The following is a 20,701-nucleotide window of genomic DNA, read 5'->3' on the forward strand; positions in this document are numbered from 1 at the left end:
CTCCCGGTGTTGGTCGTTCACTACGACAGACACTTGGGTTCTGGAGGTGGTCTCTCACGGGTACGCCCTCTCCTTCCGGCACAGACCCCCGGCTCGATTCTTCACCACGGGTCTACCATCAGACCGGAACAAGGCTACGGAGCTGCGGAAGGTATTGCACACTATGCTCCAGGCTGGAGTTATAGTGCCTGTTCCATTCTCCCAGAGGGGCCAGGGTTTCTATTCAAATCTATTTTTGGTACAGAAACCCAATGGGTCATATCGTCCGATTCTCAACCTCAAAGCACTCAACAAGTCTTTGCGGGTCCCGAAGTTTCGGATGGAGACCCTACGGTCCATCATTCTGGCGCTGGAACCTGGGGACTACATGGTGTCATACATACAGGACGCTATGGCGGTCATGGCGGCTTCTCTGCGGCTGCAAGGAGTCCGCATGTTGCCGTACTTGGACGACCTGTTATTGGTGGCAGGATCTCCAGAGCTCCTGTTACACCACTTGGACCTGACCATTGCACTGCTGCAACGGCACGGCTGGCTAATTAACTGGCAGAAGTCCACTCTAATCCCGTCTCGGAGGATTCTGCATCTTGGAGCCTTATTGGACTCGGGACAGCAAAGGATCTTCGTGACGGAGGACAAGATCTCTGCTTTACAGTCAAGGGTGCGCAGTTGTCTGCACAGCCGCCGGGTGTCCTTACACTCGGCGATGAGGTTACTGGGCTCCATGGTGTCGGTGTTCGACATGGTGGAATACGCCCAGTTTCACTCTAGACCTCTGCAGCACCTGATCCTGTCCAAGTGGAACGGGCTGCCTCAGTCTCTGAAGTTCCAGACGATTGTGCTCACCCCGGAGGTTCGCCTGTCCCTTGCGTGGTGGTTAAAGATGACCCACCTCAACAAGGGACGTCCGTTCTGGGTTCCAAATTGGGTCCTGTTGACAACGGACGTCAGTCTTCGGGGCTGGGGAGCAGTTTCGGGTCCACACTTGTTCCAGGGCAGGTGGACACCGACAGAAGCGGAGCTTCCAATAAATATCTTGGAACTCCGTGCGGTCTTCAATGCTCTCCTGCAGGCACAGCGGTTTCTCCAGGGTCACCCGGTGCAGGTCCAGTCGGACAATGCTACCACCGTGGCCTACATAAACAGGCAAGGAGGAACTCGCAGTCGGGCGGCTCTCGTAGAGGTCTCTCGGACCCTGGTTTGGGCGGAGCGCAATCTTCCGGCCATATCAGCGGTCTTCATCCCGGGAGTGCTAAATTGGGAGGCGGACTTTCTAAGTCGCCAGGACGTTCATCCAGGGGAATGGTCCCTGCACCCGGACGTTTTTCAACTACTGGTGGACAGGTGGGGTCTTCCAGAAATCGACCTCATGGCGTCCCGGCACAACAACAAGTTGCCGGTGTACGGGTCTCGCACAAGAGACGAAGGGGCGTCTCTGGTGGATGCTCTGTCCGTCCGGTGGACGTTCCGGTTCGCATACCTGTTCCCTCCGGTCTCCCTTCTTCCACGGGTAATCCGGAAATTCAAACAGGAAGGAGGGACGCTCCTGTTGATAGCTCCCGCGTGGCCCAGACGGCACTGGTTCTCAGACCTTCAGGGTCTGTCCGTGGACAGTCCTCTGCGGTTGCCGCTACGACCGGACCTTCTGTCTCAGGGTCCTTGTCTTCACCCGGACCTGACTCGGCTGTCTTTGGCGGCGTGGCTGTTGAGACGGCCATGCTGAGGTCCTGGGGGTTTGCCAGCTCTGTGGTGTGTACCATGTTACGAGCTCGGAAACCGTCTTCCGCGAGGATATACCATCGCGTGTGGCATACGTTCTTCCAGTGGTGTCGACCGAGAGGTTATGCACCGCGGGAGTTTCGTCTGTCTCGGATTCTCGCCTTCCTGCAAGCGGGACTAGATCATGGGCTTCGCCTTGCTTCTTTGAAGGTACAGGTTTCGGCCCTATCTGTCTGGTTTCACCGTAGGATTGCTACAATCCCGGATGTGCGCACCTTTATGCAAGGTGTTCTCCGTATTCAGCCGCCCTTTGTTCCACCTGTGGCGCCTTGGGACTTGGCTGTGGTCCTGAGGACTCTCCAAGGACCGCCGTTTGAACCACTGGGCTCAGTGGATATTAAATGGCTAACAGCTAAGACTGTTTTCCTTCTGGCCATTGCTTCAGCCAGACGTGTTTCTGAGTTAGGGGCTCTTTCTTGTAGACCCCCTTTCTTGGTTTTTTTCATGGGAACAGGGCAGTGCTCCGCACTCGGCCCGAGTTTCTCCCCAAAGTTGTTTCCCAGTTTCAGGTTAACGAGGAAATAGTTGTTCCGGCCTTTAACTCACCGGGTCTTTCCGTGGGTGAGGCCTCTTTGGATGTTGTGCGGGCCTTAAGGACTTATGTGGACCGCACTTCTTTGTTTAGGAAGTCGGACGCTTTGTTGTCCTCTATGGCTTCTGTAAAAAGGGTTGGCCTGCTTCAAAGCAAACTTTGGCAGCCTGGATCCGTATGGCTATTTCTGAAGCTTATCTTCATGAAGGCCTACCGGTCCCTCCTTCTCTGAAGGCTCATTCCACTAGGTCTGTGGGTCCTTCGTGGGCAGCTTGACGTGGTGCCTCGGCAGTTCAGATCTGCAAGGCTGCTACGTGGTCTTCTGTCCATACCTTCGTGAGGTATTACAGGTTTGACACCTTCGCCTCTCAGGATGCTTCCTTCGGGCGGCGGATTCTCCTTTCTGCACAGGAGCGTCCCCACCCTTAAAGGATACTGCTTTGGGACATCCCCAAGGTATCCTGTGGATACCCTATGGACCCTGAAGTAGAAAATATGAGATATGGTAAGAACTTACCCTTGTTATCTCTATTTCTACGAAGTCCATAGGGTTCCACAGGACTCCCGCCCTGTCGCACCTGTGCTGCAGATGGGCTTTGCTCTGGTCACCGGTTTTCCGTCTCCCTCTGGTGAGAATGTGATTCTTGTATGTGTCCAGATCTTTGTTCTCTCTCTTCCTTCTCCTCCTCCGGCCTATGGCTTGGTAACTAACTGAGGTGCCTTGGCCTGGGGGCGGGGTATAGGAGGGGGACCTAGTGCATCCTGGGAGGCTGAAAGCTTAACTCTTTGGTGCCCTGCGACTGACGTCACACCTATACCCAAGGTATCCTGTGGAACCCTATGGACTTCGTAGAAATAGAGATAACAAGGGTAAGTTCTTACCATATCTCATATTATCTACAAAAGTAGGTGAAAATTGACATTTTCACCTGCTTTTGTAGAAAATAAGTTTTCAGGCCATCCATCAAAAAGGTAATGCAGGAGACATCACAGATATGTCCCGCTTACCCTCCTCTCGGGGAATGCCTGCTGTTCCCATACACTAGTATCACATCTATCTCCTACTTACCTTCCTTCCTTCCTCTCGCGGAATGGCCCACTGTCCCCATATACTAGTATCACAGATATCTCCTGCTTACCCTCCTCGCGGGGAATAGCCCGCTGTCCCCATACACTAGTATCACATTTATCTCCTACTTACCTTCCTTCCTTCCTCTCGCAGAATGGCCCTCTGTCCCCATATACTAGTATCACAGATATCTCCTGCTTACCCTCCTCGCGGGGAATGGCCCGCTGTCCCCATACACTAGTATCCATCCTCTCTGGGAATGGTCCGCTGTCCCCATACACTAGTATCACATCTATCTCCTACTTACCTTCCTTCCTTCCTTCCTCTCATGGAATGGGCCGCTTTCCCCATACACTAGTATCACAGATATCTCCTGCTTATCCTCCTCTCAGGGAATGGCCCGCTGTCCCCATACACTAGTATCACATCCTCTCGGGGAATGGTCCGCTGTCCCCATACACTAGTATCACATCTATCTCCTACTTACCTTCCTTCTTTCCTCTCGTGGAATGGGCCGCTTTCCCCATATACTAGTATCACAGATATCTCCTGCTTATCCTCCTCTCAGGGAATGGCCCGCTGTCCCTATATACTAGTATCACAGATATCTCCTGCTTACCCTCCTCTTGGGGAATGGCCCTCTGTCCCCATATACTAGTATCACAGATATCTCCTGCTTACCCTCCTCGCGGGGAATGGCCCGCTGTCCCCATACACTAGTATCACATCTATCTCCTACTTACCTTCCTTCCTTCCTCTCGCAGAATGGCCCTCTGTCCCCATATACTAGTATCACAGATATCTCCTGCTTACCCTCCTCGCGGGGAATGGCCCGCTGTCGCCATACACTAGTATCCATCCTCTCTGGGAATGGTCCGCTGTCCCCATACACTAGTATCACGTCTATCTCCTACTTACCTTCCTTCTTTCCTCTCGTGGAATGGGCCGCTTTCCCCATATACTAGTATCACAGATATCTCCTGCTTATCCTCCTCTCAGGGAATGGCCCGCTGTCCCTATATACTAGTATCACAGATATCTCCTGCTTACCCTCCTCGCGGGGAATGGCCCTCTGTCCCCATATACTAGTATCACAGATATCTCCTGCTTACCCTCCTCGCGGGGAATGGCCCGCTGTCCCCATACACTAGTATCACATCTATCTCCTACTTACCTTCCTTCCTTCCTCTCGCAGAATGGCCCTCTGTCCCCATATAATAGTATCACAGATATCTCCTGCTTACCCTCCTCGTGGGGAATGGCCCGCTGTCCCCATACACTAGTATCCATCCTCTCTGGGAATGGTCCGCTGTCCCCATACACTAGTATCACATCTATCTCCTACTTACCTTCCTTCTTTCCTCTCGTGGAATGGGCCGCTTTCCCCATACACTAGTATCACAGATATCTCCTGCTTATCCTCCTCTCAGGGAATGGCCCGCTGTCCCCATACACTAGTATCACATCCTCTCGGGGAATGGTCCGCTGTCCCCATACACTAGTATCACATCTATCTCCTACTTACCTTCCTTCTTTCCTCTCGTGGAATGGGCCGCTTTCCCCATATACTAGTATCACAGATATCTCCTGCTTATCCTCCTCTCAGGGAATGGCCCGCTGTCCCTATATACTAGTATCACAGATATCTCCTGCTTACCCTCCTCTTGGGGAATGGCCCTCTGTCCCCATATACTAGTATCACAGATATCTCCTGCTTACCCTCCTCGCGGGGAATGGCCCGCTGTCCCCATACACTAGTATCACATCTATCTCCTACTTACCTTCCTTCCTTCCTCTCGCAGAATGGCCCTCTGTCCCCATATACTAGTATCACAGATATCTCCTGCTTACCCTCCTCGCGGGGAATGGCCCGCTGTCGCCATACACTAGTATCCATCCTCTCTGGGAATGGTCCGCTGTCCCCATACACTAGTATCACGTCTATCTCCTACTTACCTTCCTTCTTTCCTCTCGTGGAATGGGCCGCTTTCCCCATATACTAGTATCACAGATATCTCCTGCTTACCCTCCTCGCGGGGAATGGCCCTCTGTCCCCATATACTAGTATCACAGATATCTCCTGCTTACCCTCCTCGCGGGGAATGGCCCGCTGTCCCCATACACTAGTATCACATCTATCTCCTACTTACCTTCCTTCCTTCCTCTCGCAGAATGGCCCTCTGTCCCCATATACTAGTATCACAGATATCTCCTGCTTACCCTCCTCGTGGGGAATGGCCCGCTGTCCCCATACACTAGTATCCATCCTCTCTGGGAATGGTCCGCTGTCCCCATACACTAGTATCACATCTATCTCCTACTTACCTTCCTTCTTTCCTCTCGTGGAATGGGCCGCTTTCCCCATACACTAGTATCACAGATATCTCCTGCTTATCCTCCTCTCAGGGAATGGCCCGCTGTCCCCATACACTAGTATCACATCCTCTCGGGGAATGGTCCGCTGTCCCCATACACTAGTATCACATCTATCTCCTACTTACCTTCCTTCTTTCCTCTCGTGGAATGGGCCGCTTTCCCCATATACTAGTATCACAGATATCTCCTGCTTATCCTCCTCTCAGGGAATGGCCCGCTGTCCCTATATACTAGTATCACAGATATCTCCTGCTTACCCTCCTCTTGGGGAATGGCCCTCTGTCCCCATATACTAGTATCACAGATATCTCCTGCTTACCCTCCTCGCGGGGAATGGCCCGCTGTCCCCATACACTAGTATCACATCTATCTCCTACTTACCTTCCTTCCTTCCTCTCGCAGAATGGCCCTCTGTCCCCATATACTAGTATCACAGATATCTCCTGCTTACCCTCCTCACGGGGAATGGCCCGCTGTCCCCATACACTAGTATCCATCCTCTCTGGGAATGGTCCGCTGTCCCCATACACTAATATCACATCTATCTCCTACTTACCTTCCTTCTTTCCTCTCGTGGAATGGGCCGCTTTCCCCATATACTAGTATCACAGATATCTCCTGCTTATCCTCCTCTCAGGGAATGGCCCGCTGTCCCTATATACTAGTATCACAGATATCTCCTGCTTACCTTTCTCTCCCGATGTGGCCCGCTGTCCCCATACACTAGTATCACAGAAATCTCCTACTTACCTTCCTCTCAGGGAATGGCCCGCTGTCCCCATACACTAGTATGAGTAGACAAATTCATTGAGCGCCGGAAATACTATATTATTGGAGCTTGCCTGCGGGAGCATTCGCCATCTTCAGATGATATTTGCTCCCGCTCGCAGCGCACACCTCGCTCCTCCATATTGGAAGGAGTTCCGGGTTGCAAAGAGGGATCCGAAACCCGTTTGGCTGCTTCCGCCAGACGCCGTGGGCTTTTGTGCGCGAGTGTGAACTCTAGTTCACGTAGGCGCACTAGTTTCACTGCTCCTAAAGACTCGGAGAGACAGGAGATTTTTGGATCAGCTGTCTCCTCGTTGGAGCAATGATGATTTGCTTCGGCACTTGCTGCAAGTTGGATTGTTATATATTGGGTTATCTGATGGTATAGTAGTGAGTGTGTACCAAATTATAATTTACAATTTTTACATTATTTAAGCCCTAAGATCCTGATTCAGAATTTCCCTCAAGGCTGCCGAAGCCGCTGTCACATTGCGTGGTCTAAAATAAATGCAAATCTTCTCCTGTATTCAAATTTGGCAGAACCACCCCTATCCGTCTGTTGGTGACAGCAGTCGTCATCACTATCAGCACGCATTAACACCAGCCCGATACCTGCACGTTCATTTGTGAATAGCCCACAATACAGCCTACATGCCCCCAGCCCCCCCCCCCCCTCCACCCAGGACACTCAGATGAGTGGTAGTGCAATGCAGATGAGAATAGTCAGTAGCATGGGAGGGGGAGGAGGTGACAAAGTGGGAGGAGCACAAAAGCAGGGTTCCAGTCAATAGATAGATATCATTCTAACCTGCTACATGCTCCTTCCTCCCCGTCTACCCCATCTGTGTCACCCCTGTTTGTCTTCTCCTCCCTTTTAGAGTGTAAGCTCTTACGAGCAGGGCCCTCTACCCTCTTGTGCTTCTCCTTACTTTAGTTTCATCTACTTCTTACTCACCACAAGGGCACCTAACACTTGGTTGCTTATGCTTTGTTGCAGAGCTGTAACTAGACTTTTTGGTGCCCTGTGCCAAAAAGAGCATTGGCGCCCCCCTCATTTTTCAAATAATGCACCCAAAAAAGGGCCATGGCTTCATGGGGAAGGGCCAGGGATGAGATAGGAGAGGCCAGGAGATGCTGGGGATGAAATAAGAGGAAGAATGATAATAAACAGAAATTTGACAGGCCCAAACAGCGCCCCCTGACCTGTGGTGCCCTGTGCGATGGCACCGGCCACACTACCCTAGCTACGGCCCTGCTCTGTTGCTTATCTGGGTATTATGGTCGCTAATGTAGCAATATATATTATCCATGTCCTGGTCCTGTATTGTATTGTTCTGTAAGTCGCTTGTCTACAATTTGTTTATGTACTTGGTAAGGCGCTGCGGAACATTTGTGGCACCATATAAATAAATGATAATAATAATAGCTATGAAAAAGGTTGACAATGTTAGACAGGCAATAGGTTGACAAGGACAAAAGGTCGACACAGAAAAGGTCGACATGGATAAAGGTTGACAAGGTCAAGATGTTGACCCTAATATGGTCGGCACTTTTTTTTTTTTAAGGTTAGACACTTTCCGGATGGTTAGGGATAGGCACTTGAAGGGACCGTTCGGGTTACGCACTTACCTCGACGGTTATGGTTAGGCACCATGAGGGAGAGTTAGGTACCAAGAGGAGGGTTACAGATAGGGTTTAGAAAATAAATGTCTACTATTTTTGTGTTAACCATTTGACCCTGTCGACATTTTGTACCTGTCGACCTCCATCCATGTTAACCTTTTCTGTGTTGACCTTTTGTCCCTGTCAACCTATTGTCTGTCTAACACCTGTTGTCTATTTTATTCTTGACTATCTTTTATACCAAGCCCAGGTGACAGTCAGAGGAAGAGCAGAGAAGGTGAGAGGGAGTGTGTTCTGAGATGGGGTCGGAGATGTAGCAGCGGGAGGAGTGATGCCCTGTGACATAATATATAATATAATAGTTACCTGATAACCGACATGTTCCTTTATAGAGATGGGGATTCCGTACAGTGGACCCTTTTCCTCTTTCTCTAGAAGTCCTTTGAGCTGGGCCTCTATGTCCGGCATAAAAAAGGTCACGCAGTTCAGATTGTCATTTACTTCCAGCGCCTGTGTGAGAAGACATTAATCAGAGTCTAATGCGATCACTTTACTTATACATATCGCAGGGACGGGATCCTAACGGAGCCCCCTGTCCCTGTCTGTGAAGATTGATACTTCTGGATGATACTTAATTGTTATTGGCGCGAATAGCGGAGATAAGAAATTATAATTATTGGGTCATAAGCCCAATAATGAATAAATGGACACCTTAATGAAGCAAAGAATGCTCATGTATCATTGCTTCCCTTGTCTGCATAGTTACAGGTATTAGGCAGGCTTATGCTGTGTCCATGCAATAGATCAGTGCTGAATCCAATACAACAAATGTATCTATAACTGTATTAGTGTATCATACGGATCCCAAAAATGGAGACTAAAAGCAATTGAAGGGATCTCCTCTCTGGTCCATATAGTCACTTGGAGGTGGTGGTGGGGGGGGAGGGGCAGTTCTTCATAGACGATTCCATTCCTATTAGGTGAGTTCTGGGGAATGGATGAACAGAGATGTAGTTACCTTGCCTGCTGTTTAAATCTCGGCGGAATATCGACAGCCGGCGCCCCAAACATAAGTATAGAGGGGCCTGGTTAGGTGTTAGCCATGGGGGGAGGGTTAGGTTTAGGCACCACGGGGGGATAGGGTTAGGCTCCGGGACACACACACACAAAACCTCAGCTAGCTTAATATAGTTGTATTCTGTAGCACTCAATAGAAAGCAATCAGTCTATGTTCTTTTGGGTTGGGTACAGGATGCCAGTGGTAAGGATACAGACAGCGACATCCCGACAGACTCCCGACGCGTACAGCCAGAGCCGGCCCTAACCAGTTTGATGCCCTTGGCAAGATTTTGGGTGATGCCCCTAGCACCATCGCTAGTTCCGCCTCTGACCCAGCACCCCTCTCCAAGCACAGCACCTATCAACCAGCAGCACAGATCACAGCAGCAGTCAGCAACATCCATCACCCCATACCCATTGCAATCCTCATCCATAGACATTTTAGTGCCCTGTGCCAGCAAGAGCATTGGTGCCCCCACTCCCTTGTTTGTCTCAGGTTACTGGACTCCGCAAAGGTCCATTGTAGGAGGAGCTGCTGTGGCTGGGCATGCCCAGCAGCCCTCCTCCAGTGGCAATTTTTTTTACTGCCCGCTGTCTCTGCTCCCCAGTCCCGCTACTGCCAGCTGTATGAGCTGCCGCCCAATCAGAGCTGAGCTGAGAGCTCTGATCGCGTTAGGACAGCAAGAGCAGAGGTGCGTCCACCTGTCCCAGTCCCTTCATTTCCTGCTGTGAAGCTGAATTGGCCCTAGGCTTGGAATGCATGCCCCTAGGTATTTATTTAATTTGTCTATGCCTAGGGCCGGCTCTGCGTGCAGCTAAGTACCCTAACCCACCATTCCCGCAGCCTAACCCTCCCCTCTCCTAGCCTAACCTTAACCCTCCCCTAGTACCTAACCCTAAACCTAGCCCTTTCCCTAACCCTAATACTCAGCATCGGGATGTCAGCGGTTAGGATTCTGGAACCGGGATTCCTACTGCTGTCTGGATTCTGGCGCCAGGATTCTGACCGCCAGCATGCCGACTGCCGTGACGCAGGCAACTTCCCATTCAATCTACTGTGAGTATCATTTCATTATTGTTGCTGATCAATACTATAACACAGGGTTGCCGACATTTAGCTCCCTCCTTCCGGGAGGGAGCTGTCAGGCTTCCACACGGAGGGCGTAATGCGGCAAAAGGGGGCGTGGTCCAGCAAATGATGCATCATTGTGGCCCCGCCCCCTCTTCACAATGCTGAGATTAATGGCATTGTGAAGCAGGGGGCGGGGCCACGAAGACACGATTCAGCGCGAATGTCGTCACTTCCCCCTCCCCCTGCTGCCGAGGTTTATACAGACGGGTCGCTGGGGCCGATTAATGTGAACTAGTCTCACAAACTGCTATACCATGTTGAATTAATACTTTGCCTGCTTAAGCTGCACAGACTGTGCGCTAAACTGCAATCTCCATATATGCACTCTTATGTCACAAACTCCTGATAATACTTATGGAATATTTATTACTTATGCATACAGTATGTCTGCTTAATGTTAGGCCTGATTTACTAAGAAATGGGTTGTCAAAACTACCAGTCATCGGTGCCTTTGACTGATTTAAAACAGCTATAGTCTGGTTTAGCATTTATTTCTATTGCTATTGTGGGTTTCCAACTTAAAAAAGTTCATCAAGCGAAACGCGCGTTTCTAATAGAGCAGGAATCTCACTACTGACATCACGAGTGATGTCAGTAGGGCCGCCCAGAAATGGCAGGCGTTCCCTCAGGAACGCCTCCGTTTGTCTGGCCAACCCCCTCCCCGCCTACAAATGCAGTGCGCAGTGCCCCACCATCGACCCACTTGCGAGCGCACAGCAACTATTTGTAAGAGAACATAAGCTAATAGCTTTGCATTAAGTGCTATAGAATACAATTATACTTAACTTGCTGAGATGATGCTCCTTTATAGGCAAAAGTTTGACTGCATACCATCTACCAGTGTAAAGGCTCGGTGAATAATTCCTAAAAGGATTTCGGTACTATAGAAGCAGAACATTGGTGCACAAACCACAGGCCGTGGAAAGCGTACAGCCTGTGGCCTATGGCCACCGCTCGAAGCCTGCCATCCTCTGTTCAGATCTACCCTGATTATATTAATAAGAGTAGGTCTGTCAGACAGTCACTAGTTGGGCGCATCCCATCAGTAACTTGTCTGTAACAGGCAGCCTTTGCAGCAAATTAGATCAGTTGCCAGGTTGCAGAACTCAGTCTCACATTTGGCGATCTCACCAGACTGAGGGGTCTATTTACTAAGCAGTGTTAGGAGACAGAGTGAAAAGTGATAAGAAAGGGATAAGGTACCAGCCAATCAGCTCCCAACTGTCATTTTTCAAACACAGCCTGTGAGATGACAGTTGGGAGCTGATTGGCTGGTACCTTATCCCTTTCTTATCACTTTTCACTCTGTCTCCTAACACTGCTTAGTAAATAGACCCCTAAGGCTCTGTTCCTGCACACGTGTGCATGGCATGCAGGATCATGCTAAAGAGCAGAGTCCAACCCGGGACAGACACATCCCGATGGACAGTGCCAGGCTGCACCAACCTTTCTGGACAAACGTATATATTAGCTTTTCTAATACCGGTATAAAAGACAGTCTAGGACGCACATGTAACATAACATATAAAATTAGTTTATATAAAGCTGTTTAATTGTTTTTTGGCTTAAGATCATAGTGATCTGTGCAGTGATTCTCCCAAACTCACCTGCCTCAAGCAGGTCTATTGTCTGGTCGATATTTGGATGCTTCTCGGTCAAATTCAGAACCGACCGTTAGTAAATCTCCATCATCTATGTAAAGTTTTGATGGTCATTCCGATGTTCTAAACTGCTCTATAGTTAAATTTTTGGCCGATTTGGCATCGATTTTGACTTCAATAAATCTCTGATTTTCAAACTAGCCACCAAATTGCACAAAAATGCTAAATTGCCCTTTAGAAAATTTACCCCACACAGTAATTTGCTGACAAAAGCCATAAACAGTAACCACAAGCCACCCTCAAACTTTAATCTCAGTTATCTGAAAGACAACAATATAAACACCTCTGATAGACTTTGATAGTATGTACCACCTTGAATCATTACACACTAAAAAAACAAAGAAGAACTCCCAATCTCACCAAAACAAAGGTACAGTAGAAGCACTTAAAGAATTTCAGAACAATAGAGAAATAACCGTCAAACAAATGGAGCAGGGAGTTGTGATTGTGGATACACAGAGACAGTGGTGGGCTGGGCCGGGGGGCAGGGTGCCAGCTGCCCCCCGGGCCGGTACATATTGTGTGGCACTAGGGCCGCTGGCCGTAAGCTCCTTCCCGGAGTCAGCTGCTTCACTCACTCACCCTCCCCGTCACCGCACCACCTGATGAGGAAGCAGCTGAGACAGGAGCCAGCAGCAACCAATACATGCCCTGTGAGCCGAGAAGGTCTCACCCAGACGCGATCCATCTCCGCACTGCACCGACACTGTGAGAGCCGCAAACCCCGGCCAATTAGCAGAGAAGATGGAGGCCAGGCTGTTTTTCTACAAACAACAGCCCAGGTGGAGATCCTGGAGACCTGGACTCCCGCTGCATCTCCTCCTGGACCGCAAGGTACAGTTAATAACTGGCTGCATGCAGTGACCCCTGGCTCCTCAGCTCTCATACTCCAAAGAGACCTGCTGCATAAGATATTGCAATAAAGCTGTCAATCATTCACCTTGAACATGCAGCAGAGTGACTGTAATGCATACAGATGAGCAAGCATCTAGTGGTTATGCAAATTTTGGTACCATAAAGAGCCCCAGAATCATGTATTTGGTGACTGGCAGGGCTTTCTGGGACTTGTAGTTCTCCCGCAGTATGGGAAATGTAGTTAGCTGAAGCTTTGTCTTATTTCTAATCCTTCTTGAAAATAGACTTCCTGCACTCTACCAGACTGCCCTGAAGTGTGTTCGGTGTATCTGATGTTACATGGCTGCACAGAGGGTGGTTGGTGTTGCATTAAGTGAATTGTTTCCTTGGTCTGTGAGGAAATGGTTTCGATGACATGTCTCGGTAGTGCCATCATTTGAAGAGTAGCATGTGTTTTATAGTTGTCTGGCACCCATACACAAACCACCTCTGGCAGAATGCTGAATTTAGGGCCTAATTCAGCATGGATCGCAACTGCAACAGCATATGCAGATGGCTGATTGTTGCGTACTGCGCATACACGATAGCAGCATTGCACTCGCATTGCGATCACACAGACTACAGAAAGCCATCCTAGAGTGAGTGATGTCAGGTCAGCATTTGGGGGTGGTGACGGGGGAGGTGGTCGGAGAAACGCAGGCGTGCCTGCCCGTTTGAACACTTACATAGGCGTGCATAAATGAGCCATTGCGACAGCATACGCAGCTTGAATACTTACTGTATGTGACGAGACTTGCCATATCTGAGTAAGGTCAGACCTACTATAATTGTGCGTGAGGGGCCGATGTTAGCAGTGACAGCCGGGAAGGTTCCTCGACCTGCCTCCTGGCTGTCAGTGTCAGGCTGTGGCACAGTGCAGCTAGCATGAGAAGGGGCCGGCATACTAACACAGTTTCCCCCCTCAAGCTCCCCCACCAGAACAGCTTCCCTTCCTTGGCTCTGCAATAGCCCCACCCCCAGTTCTCTTCACTTCCTCACTTCTCTTTCCTCCCTGCTTCTACTGGCACCACACAAAAGAAGGCTGACCCTACTGTAACTGCAGTGTACACCACAGAGGTCTCTCCCACTGTCACCTTCTCCCCTGCAGTCTCTCCCACTGTCCCCTTCTCCCCTGGAGTCTCTCCCAAGGACCCCTTTCTCTGCAATCCCTCTGGCTGTCCCCTTAACCCCTGTAGTATCTCTCACTGTCCATTGTGCCCTGCAGTCTCTCCCACTGTCCCCTTTCCCCTGCAGTCTCTCCCACTGTCCCCTTTCCCCTGCAGTCTCTCCCACAGTCCCCTTATCCCCTACACTGTAGTCTCCCTCACTTTCCATCTCTCCCACTATTTCCTTTTCTCCTGCAGTCTCTCCCACTATTTCCTTTTCTCCTGCAGTCTCTCCCACTATTTCCTTTTCTCCTGCAGTCTCTCCCACTATTTCCTTATCTCCTGCAGTCTCTCCCACTATTTCCTTTTCTCCTGCAGTCTCCTCCACTGTCACTTTTCCACGGCAGTCTTTTTTACTGTCTGAAAAGTTTGAGCTTCATCCCCCTCTCCATATAAGGTATGCCCGTACTCCCTCCCCATCTGCACCTCTTCCCCCTTTCCACCTGCACCTCTTCCCCCTCCCCATCTGTGCCTATGTCCCCTCCCAGCATGTTTGCCTCTGCCCTATTACCGCATGGCTGGTGGCTGCAATCAGGTGGCTGGACAGAGGACCAATTGCATTTGTGCCATAAAACTGAACCTAAGGATGACAGGTAATCACAACTGTCTGTTACTAACGGGCTTATTTATCACAATCTGCAATTTAAATGTGGATGTGATAAATATTTTACGCCCAAATTTGCAATGTGTAAATTAATAATTTGATGCAAATTTACTAAAATCCTCTTGCCAGGAGACGGGCTCCGATAAGACCCTGCCCTGGGGAAGAGCTACGCTATCACACTGCTTTCTGGTTCGGGTCCTCGGTGTACACTGCTCTCAGGGGATAACAGAGAAGAATTCGGAGCACCCCTCTCCGGAAGAATTTTCAAAATAGTAGCCCATAGGCTACTATTGGGTAACGCCATCTGGAGATGGCGTAACCCTATTGGGGCCAAGCTCCACAATGTGCTGGTAGAAAAGCCAGGGCCACTTACTTGTGTTTGCCCCCCAGGCTAAAAGTTGCCAGCCAGCCCCTGCACTAGAGGAGCCCTAACGTCAGATTCTCTCGCGAGAATCCGACATCAGGGAGCTGCGGCTCGGCCTCGATCGGGGATCCGAGTCAGGCGGGGAACACCCGAACAGCATTCGGGCGGACTCGGATCCCCAGTGTTCGGAGTGGTTCGGATTCCACAGAATCCAAACCGCTCATCTCTAAGCCAAAGTATGCAAATCCCGCCATCACACACCAAGGCATTAGCACGCCCACTATGTCTTGGTGTGCGATCACGGTGTGTATTTAGACGCCCACCAGCCTGACTTAAGACACCCACTTTCCCTTAGAGATACACGTCATCTCCAGGAAGTGTATGCAACAATCGGTAACATAGAGTAACATCGGACCCATACGCAGCACTTGTGGCAGACCATACCCAACCGCCAACACTGCGAGTGCTTCCGTATATAATTCAGCCATGTGACGTGTACTATGACACTGCGTCTTAATTATGCACGCCTCTGAGATGGCATTAAGACGCTCAGACACGCCTGCGTTAACACCACCACTCCCCCATTTCCATCGACCAACCCCTGTCACCACCCACAAACGGCTCGTCCTGTCACTCAAGCTAGCGAGGCATCTGTATGCAAGGGGCGATTGCTTTGCGATCGCATGGACTGGTTCACACATTGCAATGCATACACATGCGCACATTGCAAACATCGGCAGGCTATGTGCGAACACAGCCTAGTGAACGGGTCTCAATCGGGCCCTCAGTATCATAGCAAGGCACTATTGCACCCTTTGACTCCCCCAATTATGATGTCACAGAGGAGGAGGATGAGACCAGGAAGCTGAGTGATGGTGCATATGAGGTGGCTCTCCAGGCTGCAGGTTACTATTCCAGCCAATCAGCTGCAGCTATTCCACATTACACACTCAAGGCACTGAAATTGCATTGGAATTCTTGAGAGAACCTCACACTGTAGAATAAGGCACAAGGCTCAGGAAGAGTTACCAGCAGTGTATGGTCTCATTCCCTCATCACACAAAATAATTTTCCTTATACACTCTAGGACAGTGATTCCTAACTTTGGTCATCAAGGCACACTAATACCCCTTTTACACCGGAGCTAAAACACGGGTTTTTGAAGGGTTAACCCGGGCAGCTCCCTGGTGTAAAAGGGGAGAGAGTTGGATCGCCGGGTCGAGTGACCCGGCAATCCAACCCAGGTTACTAGCAGGGTTTAACACGGGCGTAGCCCGTGAAACCCTGCTATGAGAACAGCGCACTCCGGGTCACGTTGATCTGGAGTGCGCTGCTAGCCGGCCTATTGGTCCGACTTCAGTGGTGCTTGGGGATGACATCTGCAGTGTGAGCGGCGCTGACTCAGGAATATCCCGAGTCGGCGCCGGCAAAATTCCGGGTCTGATCCGGATAGGTACTTTGTTCCAACTCCGGGCCAGACCCGGAATTTAGGTGGAAAAGGGGTATTACAGTCATGGTTTTACTGATATCCATTCTTAAGCACAGATGGTTAAATCAAAATAACTAAGGTACTAATTAAGTTACCTGTGAACAACTATGGCTATCCTTAAAACCTGGACTGTTAGTGTGCCTTGAGGATCATGGTTGGGAACCCCTGCTCTAGGACAACAAGATTTGCTAAACCTATTTACTGAAAGGAACAGTATAAGAACCAAATGTACGGTATCAGTGTTATATCATTCCTTAATATCTATTTCCCATTCTAAATGACAAATGGGCATGTCAGCTTTTCCTATGTTTTAGGAAACCTGCGTAAAACCAGATGAGCAATATTCACACACTGGGTGGGATGCATGAAGCATCGCAGGCGGGATGCATCCTGCCGCCCTTCGCATGCATGCCGGCATTCATAACCCCGGTATGCATGATGACCACCACAAAGGACCGCTCTCTTGGTAAGAGTGGCTCTTTGTGATGGAGAGACTTTCGGGTCTATGATCCCTCACACCCCTGTGAAACATAACCACGCCCCTTTTGCGAGCGCTCACGTGCCTACAGTGCGCGCACAGGGGGAACTGCCGGGGCTGATCTACAACCCCAGTTTGTCCCTGTAGAAGACTCTTACCCTCGCCGGTCACCACAAAGCAGGGATGGAGACTGGGCGGAGTTTAAAGATCCTGCAGGGACTTATGGGAAAATTTCCCTCTGTCCCTGCAGTTTTCGGGAAATGTAAGGATTTTCTGTGTATGACGCCATTCTGAGATGACGTTATATAAAGTAAATATTTTTCAAGCAATTTAACGCTTTTTGTTTTGCTGAATAGAAAAAAGCATTGAAGCACTGTAGAGATCAATGGCTGATCCGTACAGTGCGGTACTCTGGGAATTAATGGAGAAGATATTTGTGTTATCTTCTCCATTATCCCACTGCTGAATACTGGATTTAGATAAAAAATGCGGAAATTAAAGTTTCTGAATTTTTTCTGAAAAAAAATCATTGCTGAATAGACCCCTTAGTAAAAAAAGAGAGATTAACGCCCTATCGACAACTGACACTAGTACATTAACTTAATGCATATATTAAACTGGTCAGCCTTTTATTAATTATCAATCAATCAATAACTTAACTATGGTTATGGCCGAAAGAAACAGCAGCCATCAGAGGTCAGCAACTACCAAATCAGATGACTAGAAAAACTTGCAGGGCCAATTGCCCACTCAGAAAGTCCATAGGTCACACGAGACTGCCCCATACCTTCCAACGCACGGTTAGCCAACCAAGGCTGCTGACCCCAGCAGCGACAATCAGCCAAAAGGTATATCAAAGGGGAGTGACCTATTAATCAGCCCACTGACCTCCCGGCTGCAGTTCTTTCCCGCCCAACGCCAAAGAAAAAAAGCGACATCAAAAATAGGCAAAGAAAAATTAAAATAAAGAATAGGGAGAGAGGGGAAAAAGCTGAAAAGAGGCCGTCTCATATCTGCAGCTGCCCTAAGAAAACTGTAGCTCCTCCCACACCACGCCTTAATAACTATCATTGGCTACACACTGAAACAGATTAACCCTCTACTATCTATACAGCTATGATGTGCCACTGTCCTACATCTTAGGGGTTTAAAGCAGTGGCGTAAGTTCATCCCAGACGCCCGGGGGCAAGTTATAATTTGGCCACCCCTCCTAAAAAAGAGAAAATAAATATGGTATCTATCTATTTATCTATCATATAGTATATACAGCCACGCACCACAGTACGCTATGGCACGTCCGGGATCGCATCTCCATTAAGTTCTATGGAGACGCACTTGCACGTCCGCGGGAGTACGTCTCCATAGGATTGAATGGAGATGCTATTGCACGTCTCCGATTGCGTGAGGGCGTCTCACGCCATGCATGGCGTAAGACGCTGCAATACAACACCAAACCAGCTGGACAGATAAGATAGTGACCTGTATAGTGCAATTAGTATGAGGCTCAGAGTCCTCCTGGTGGAGGTGAAAGCCACCTGATACCACTGTTGGAGAGGAAAACCATGGACTGAGTTTGAGTCAAGATATTATAAGACTGCCACTGTGGTGGGACTACAAATCACAAAATTCCCAGTCTACTGCCGCCTACTTCACATGCCGGGAAGATTGCTTTACCAAAGATCTGCCCCCATATTCAGTCGCTGGTGCCCCAGGCCCCCGCCTCCCATGCCCTCTTACTCGCAGCTCTATCTGGTGCATCCTTCTTGACATCCAGGTCAGGAAGATCTGCAGCCGTGTTTATGCTCAGGCCCTCCGCACAGGTCTGCGGCTAGAGCTGCCACCAGGGAGCAGTGGGACAAGGAGTTGTGGGTAGGGGCACAGGGACTGCTGCACAGGTCCGTGGCTAGGGCTGCTGCCAGGGGAAAGTGGGACAGGCAGTTGTGGGTGAGGGGGGGGCACCGTATGTGTCACACTGGCATAAGAAGTTGCTGAGGGGCAGCGATACCAATGAGCGGAGACAGGCTATAGATAGACGGAAACGGCAGCTGATGGTCTGACACTGAGCTCTCCATTAGTACATGGTTATGGCAGCTTCTCAGGTGCCGGGAAGAGGTGCCATTTATTGGGCGGCCATGACAGTACACTCTATGGGCAACATCTCCACTTCTAAAAACCTGCACTCTAGTAAATATACCTCTTAGGGCGCATTCCGGTGCTTAGAACATTTGGGGAATGCAGTAAAACCCGCGAAAAATGCACTTTCAGGGGTTTTTCAGCATTTTCGCCTTTAGTACATCCCGGCCTATGGACCTCATTCAGAGTCGGTCGTAAGCGGCCACTCAGTCGTACGCATATGATGTTTCAAAACCACACATGCGTACGGTTAGTTGTGCGCATGTGCGTACGAGACCTTGCGATCCAAAATGCTGTCGATCGTACGGCTTACGAGCAGGAAGTGGCTTCCGAGAGTTGATTGACATGAAAGGCCGTTTGTGGGTGTTGACGGGGGTGGTGGTCTGAAAACGCAGGCGTTCCTCGCCGTTTTCAGGGCATTTTAGGGGCGTACATAAATTACCTGCTACGACCGACATAAAAGGCCGGAAGTAGTAAAACGTCACTCTGCGAGCAGGTTAGAGGCCTGGCTGATCGGACAGCTTAAGGTAGGGTAGGAGCTCCCTCAAGCCCCAGAGTACAATCGATACTATCGAATGTTATTGATGTTAGGATTGATGTTTCTATTTTGTGCCACACAATGCAAGCAACTAATAATTGTTTGTTGTAGCTAATAACACTGTTAATTAGCTTGTAATTGATTCAGCTGAGTTTGCATTAGCAAATAATAAGAATAAATAAATTTCATGAGGATGGTTTATTCTATATGGTTTTTTGTTAATTTTTGTGGGCATCAACACAACACAAGCGGCCGCAACCATCAGAAGAAAATTAACATACAGCGACTGACGACGACTGACTCAATCACTAGCTACTATCAGAGGAGGTGTATTGTTCACGTATGGGCGTCACTTTGGTTGCGACCGACCGGCTGTGCGATTGCTTCCTTGTTCAGTTTCTCGGTTGTTAGGCGTACGACTGAGCGGCCGCTTATGACCGCCTCTGAATGAGGTCCTATGTCTCTTCTACCCATTACATATGTGATTTCAGTCACATTTGCATGCATGTACTGTATGTTTTCTTAGAGATGTAAGCGATCAGGGTTGCATGTAGAAACTCCTTGCATCTACTGTCCTTTTGTGTTTTTAACCATTACAGAAAATGTAAGGCACATCAACTTCTATAAAAAAAAAAAATTCTTTAAAAGTTACGTTTTGCTTTTCTTTTCTCTAAGAGTGCGAACTCGACTCCACCCCCAACCCCTTTTTTATATTATAGAACTATCACATTACATTTAAAGCCTTAAACCTTTTAACCACATAAGGATTTTTTTCTGGTTTAGGGGCATATTCATCAACACTAAAATAACGTTTTTAAGGAAATTTTCCTTAAATAACGTTATTTTGGTATTCATGAACAGACTTAACACAGGAGATATCACAGATATCTCCTTGCTAAGTTCCCCTTTCTTAATAGAGCCGGAAGCTCACCACTGACATCACTCGTGATGTCACTCGTGATGTCAGTGGGGCCGCCTCCAAATGGCAGGCGTTCCTTGGGAACGCCTCCATTTGGCCAGCCACCCCCCCTGCCCG

At 49.2% G+C, this 20,701-nt stretch overlaps 1 protein-coding gene across 1 annotated transcript in view; it reads right to left on the reverse strand.

The window, feature by feature from the left end:
* The window catches only part of LOC148474663 (fatty-acid amide hydrolase 1-like), a 98,204-nt gene that overhangs the window by 51,616 nt on the left and 25,887 nt on the right, over positions 1-20,701 (reverse strand). The window contains exon 4 of the mRNA XM_088458283.1: positions 8,514-8,660. Within this exon, the coding sequence (XP_088314409.1) occupies positions 8,514-8,660 (147 nt within the window). The remainder of the gene's footprint in view (positions 1-8,513; positions 8,661-20,701) is intronic.

This window comes from Taudactylus pleione, unplaced genomic scaffold, assembly GCF_031769625.1.
Source record: "Taudactylus pleione unplaced genomic scaffold, aTauple2 ptg000824l, whole genome shotgun sequence".
Taxonomy (NCBI): domain Eukaryota; kingdom Metazoa; phylum Chordata; class Amphibia; order Anura; family Myobatrachidae; genus Taudactylus; species Taudactylus pleione.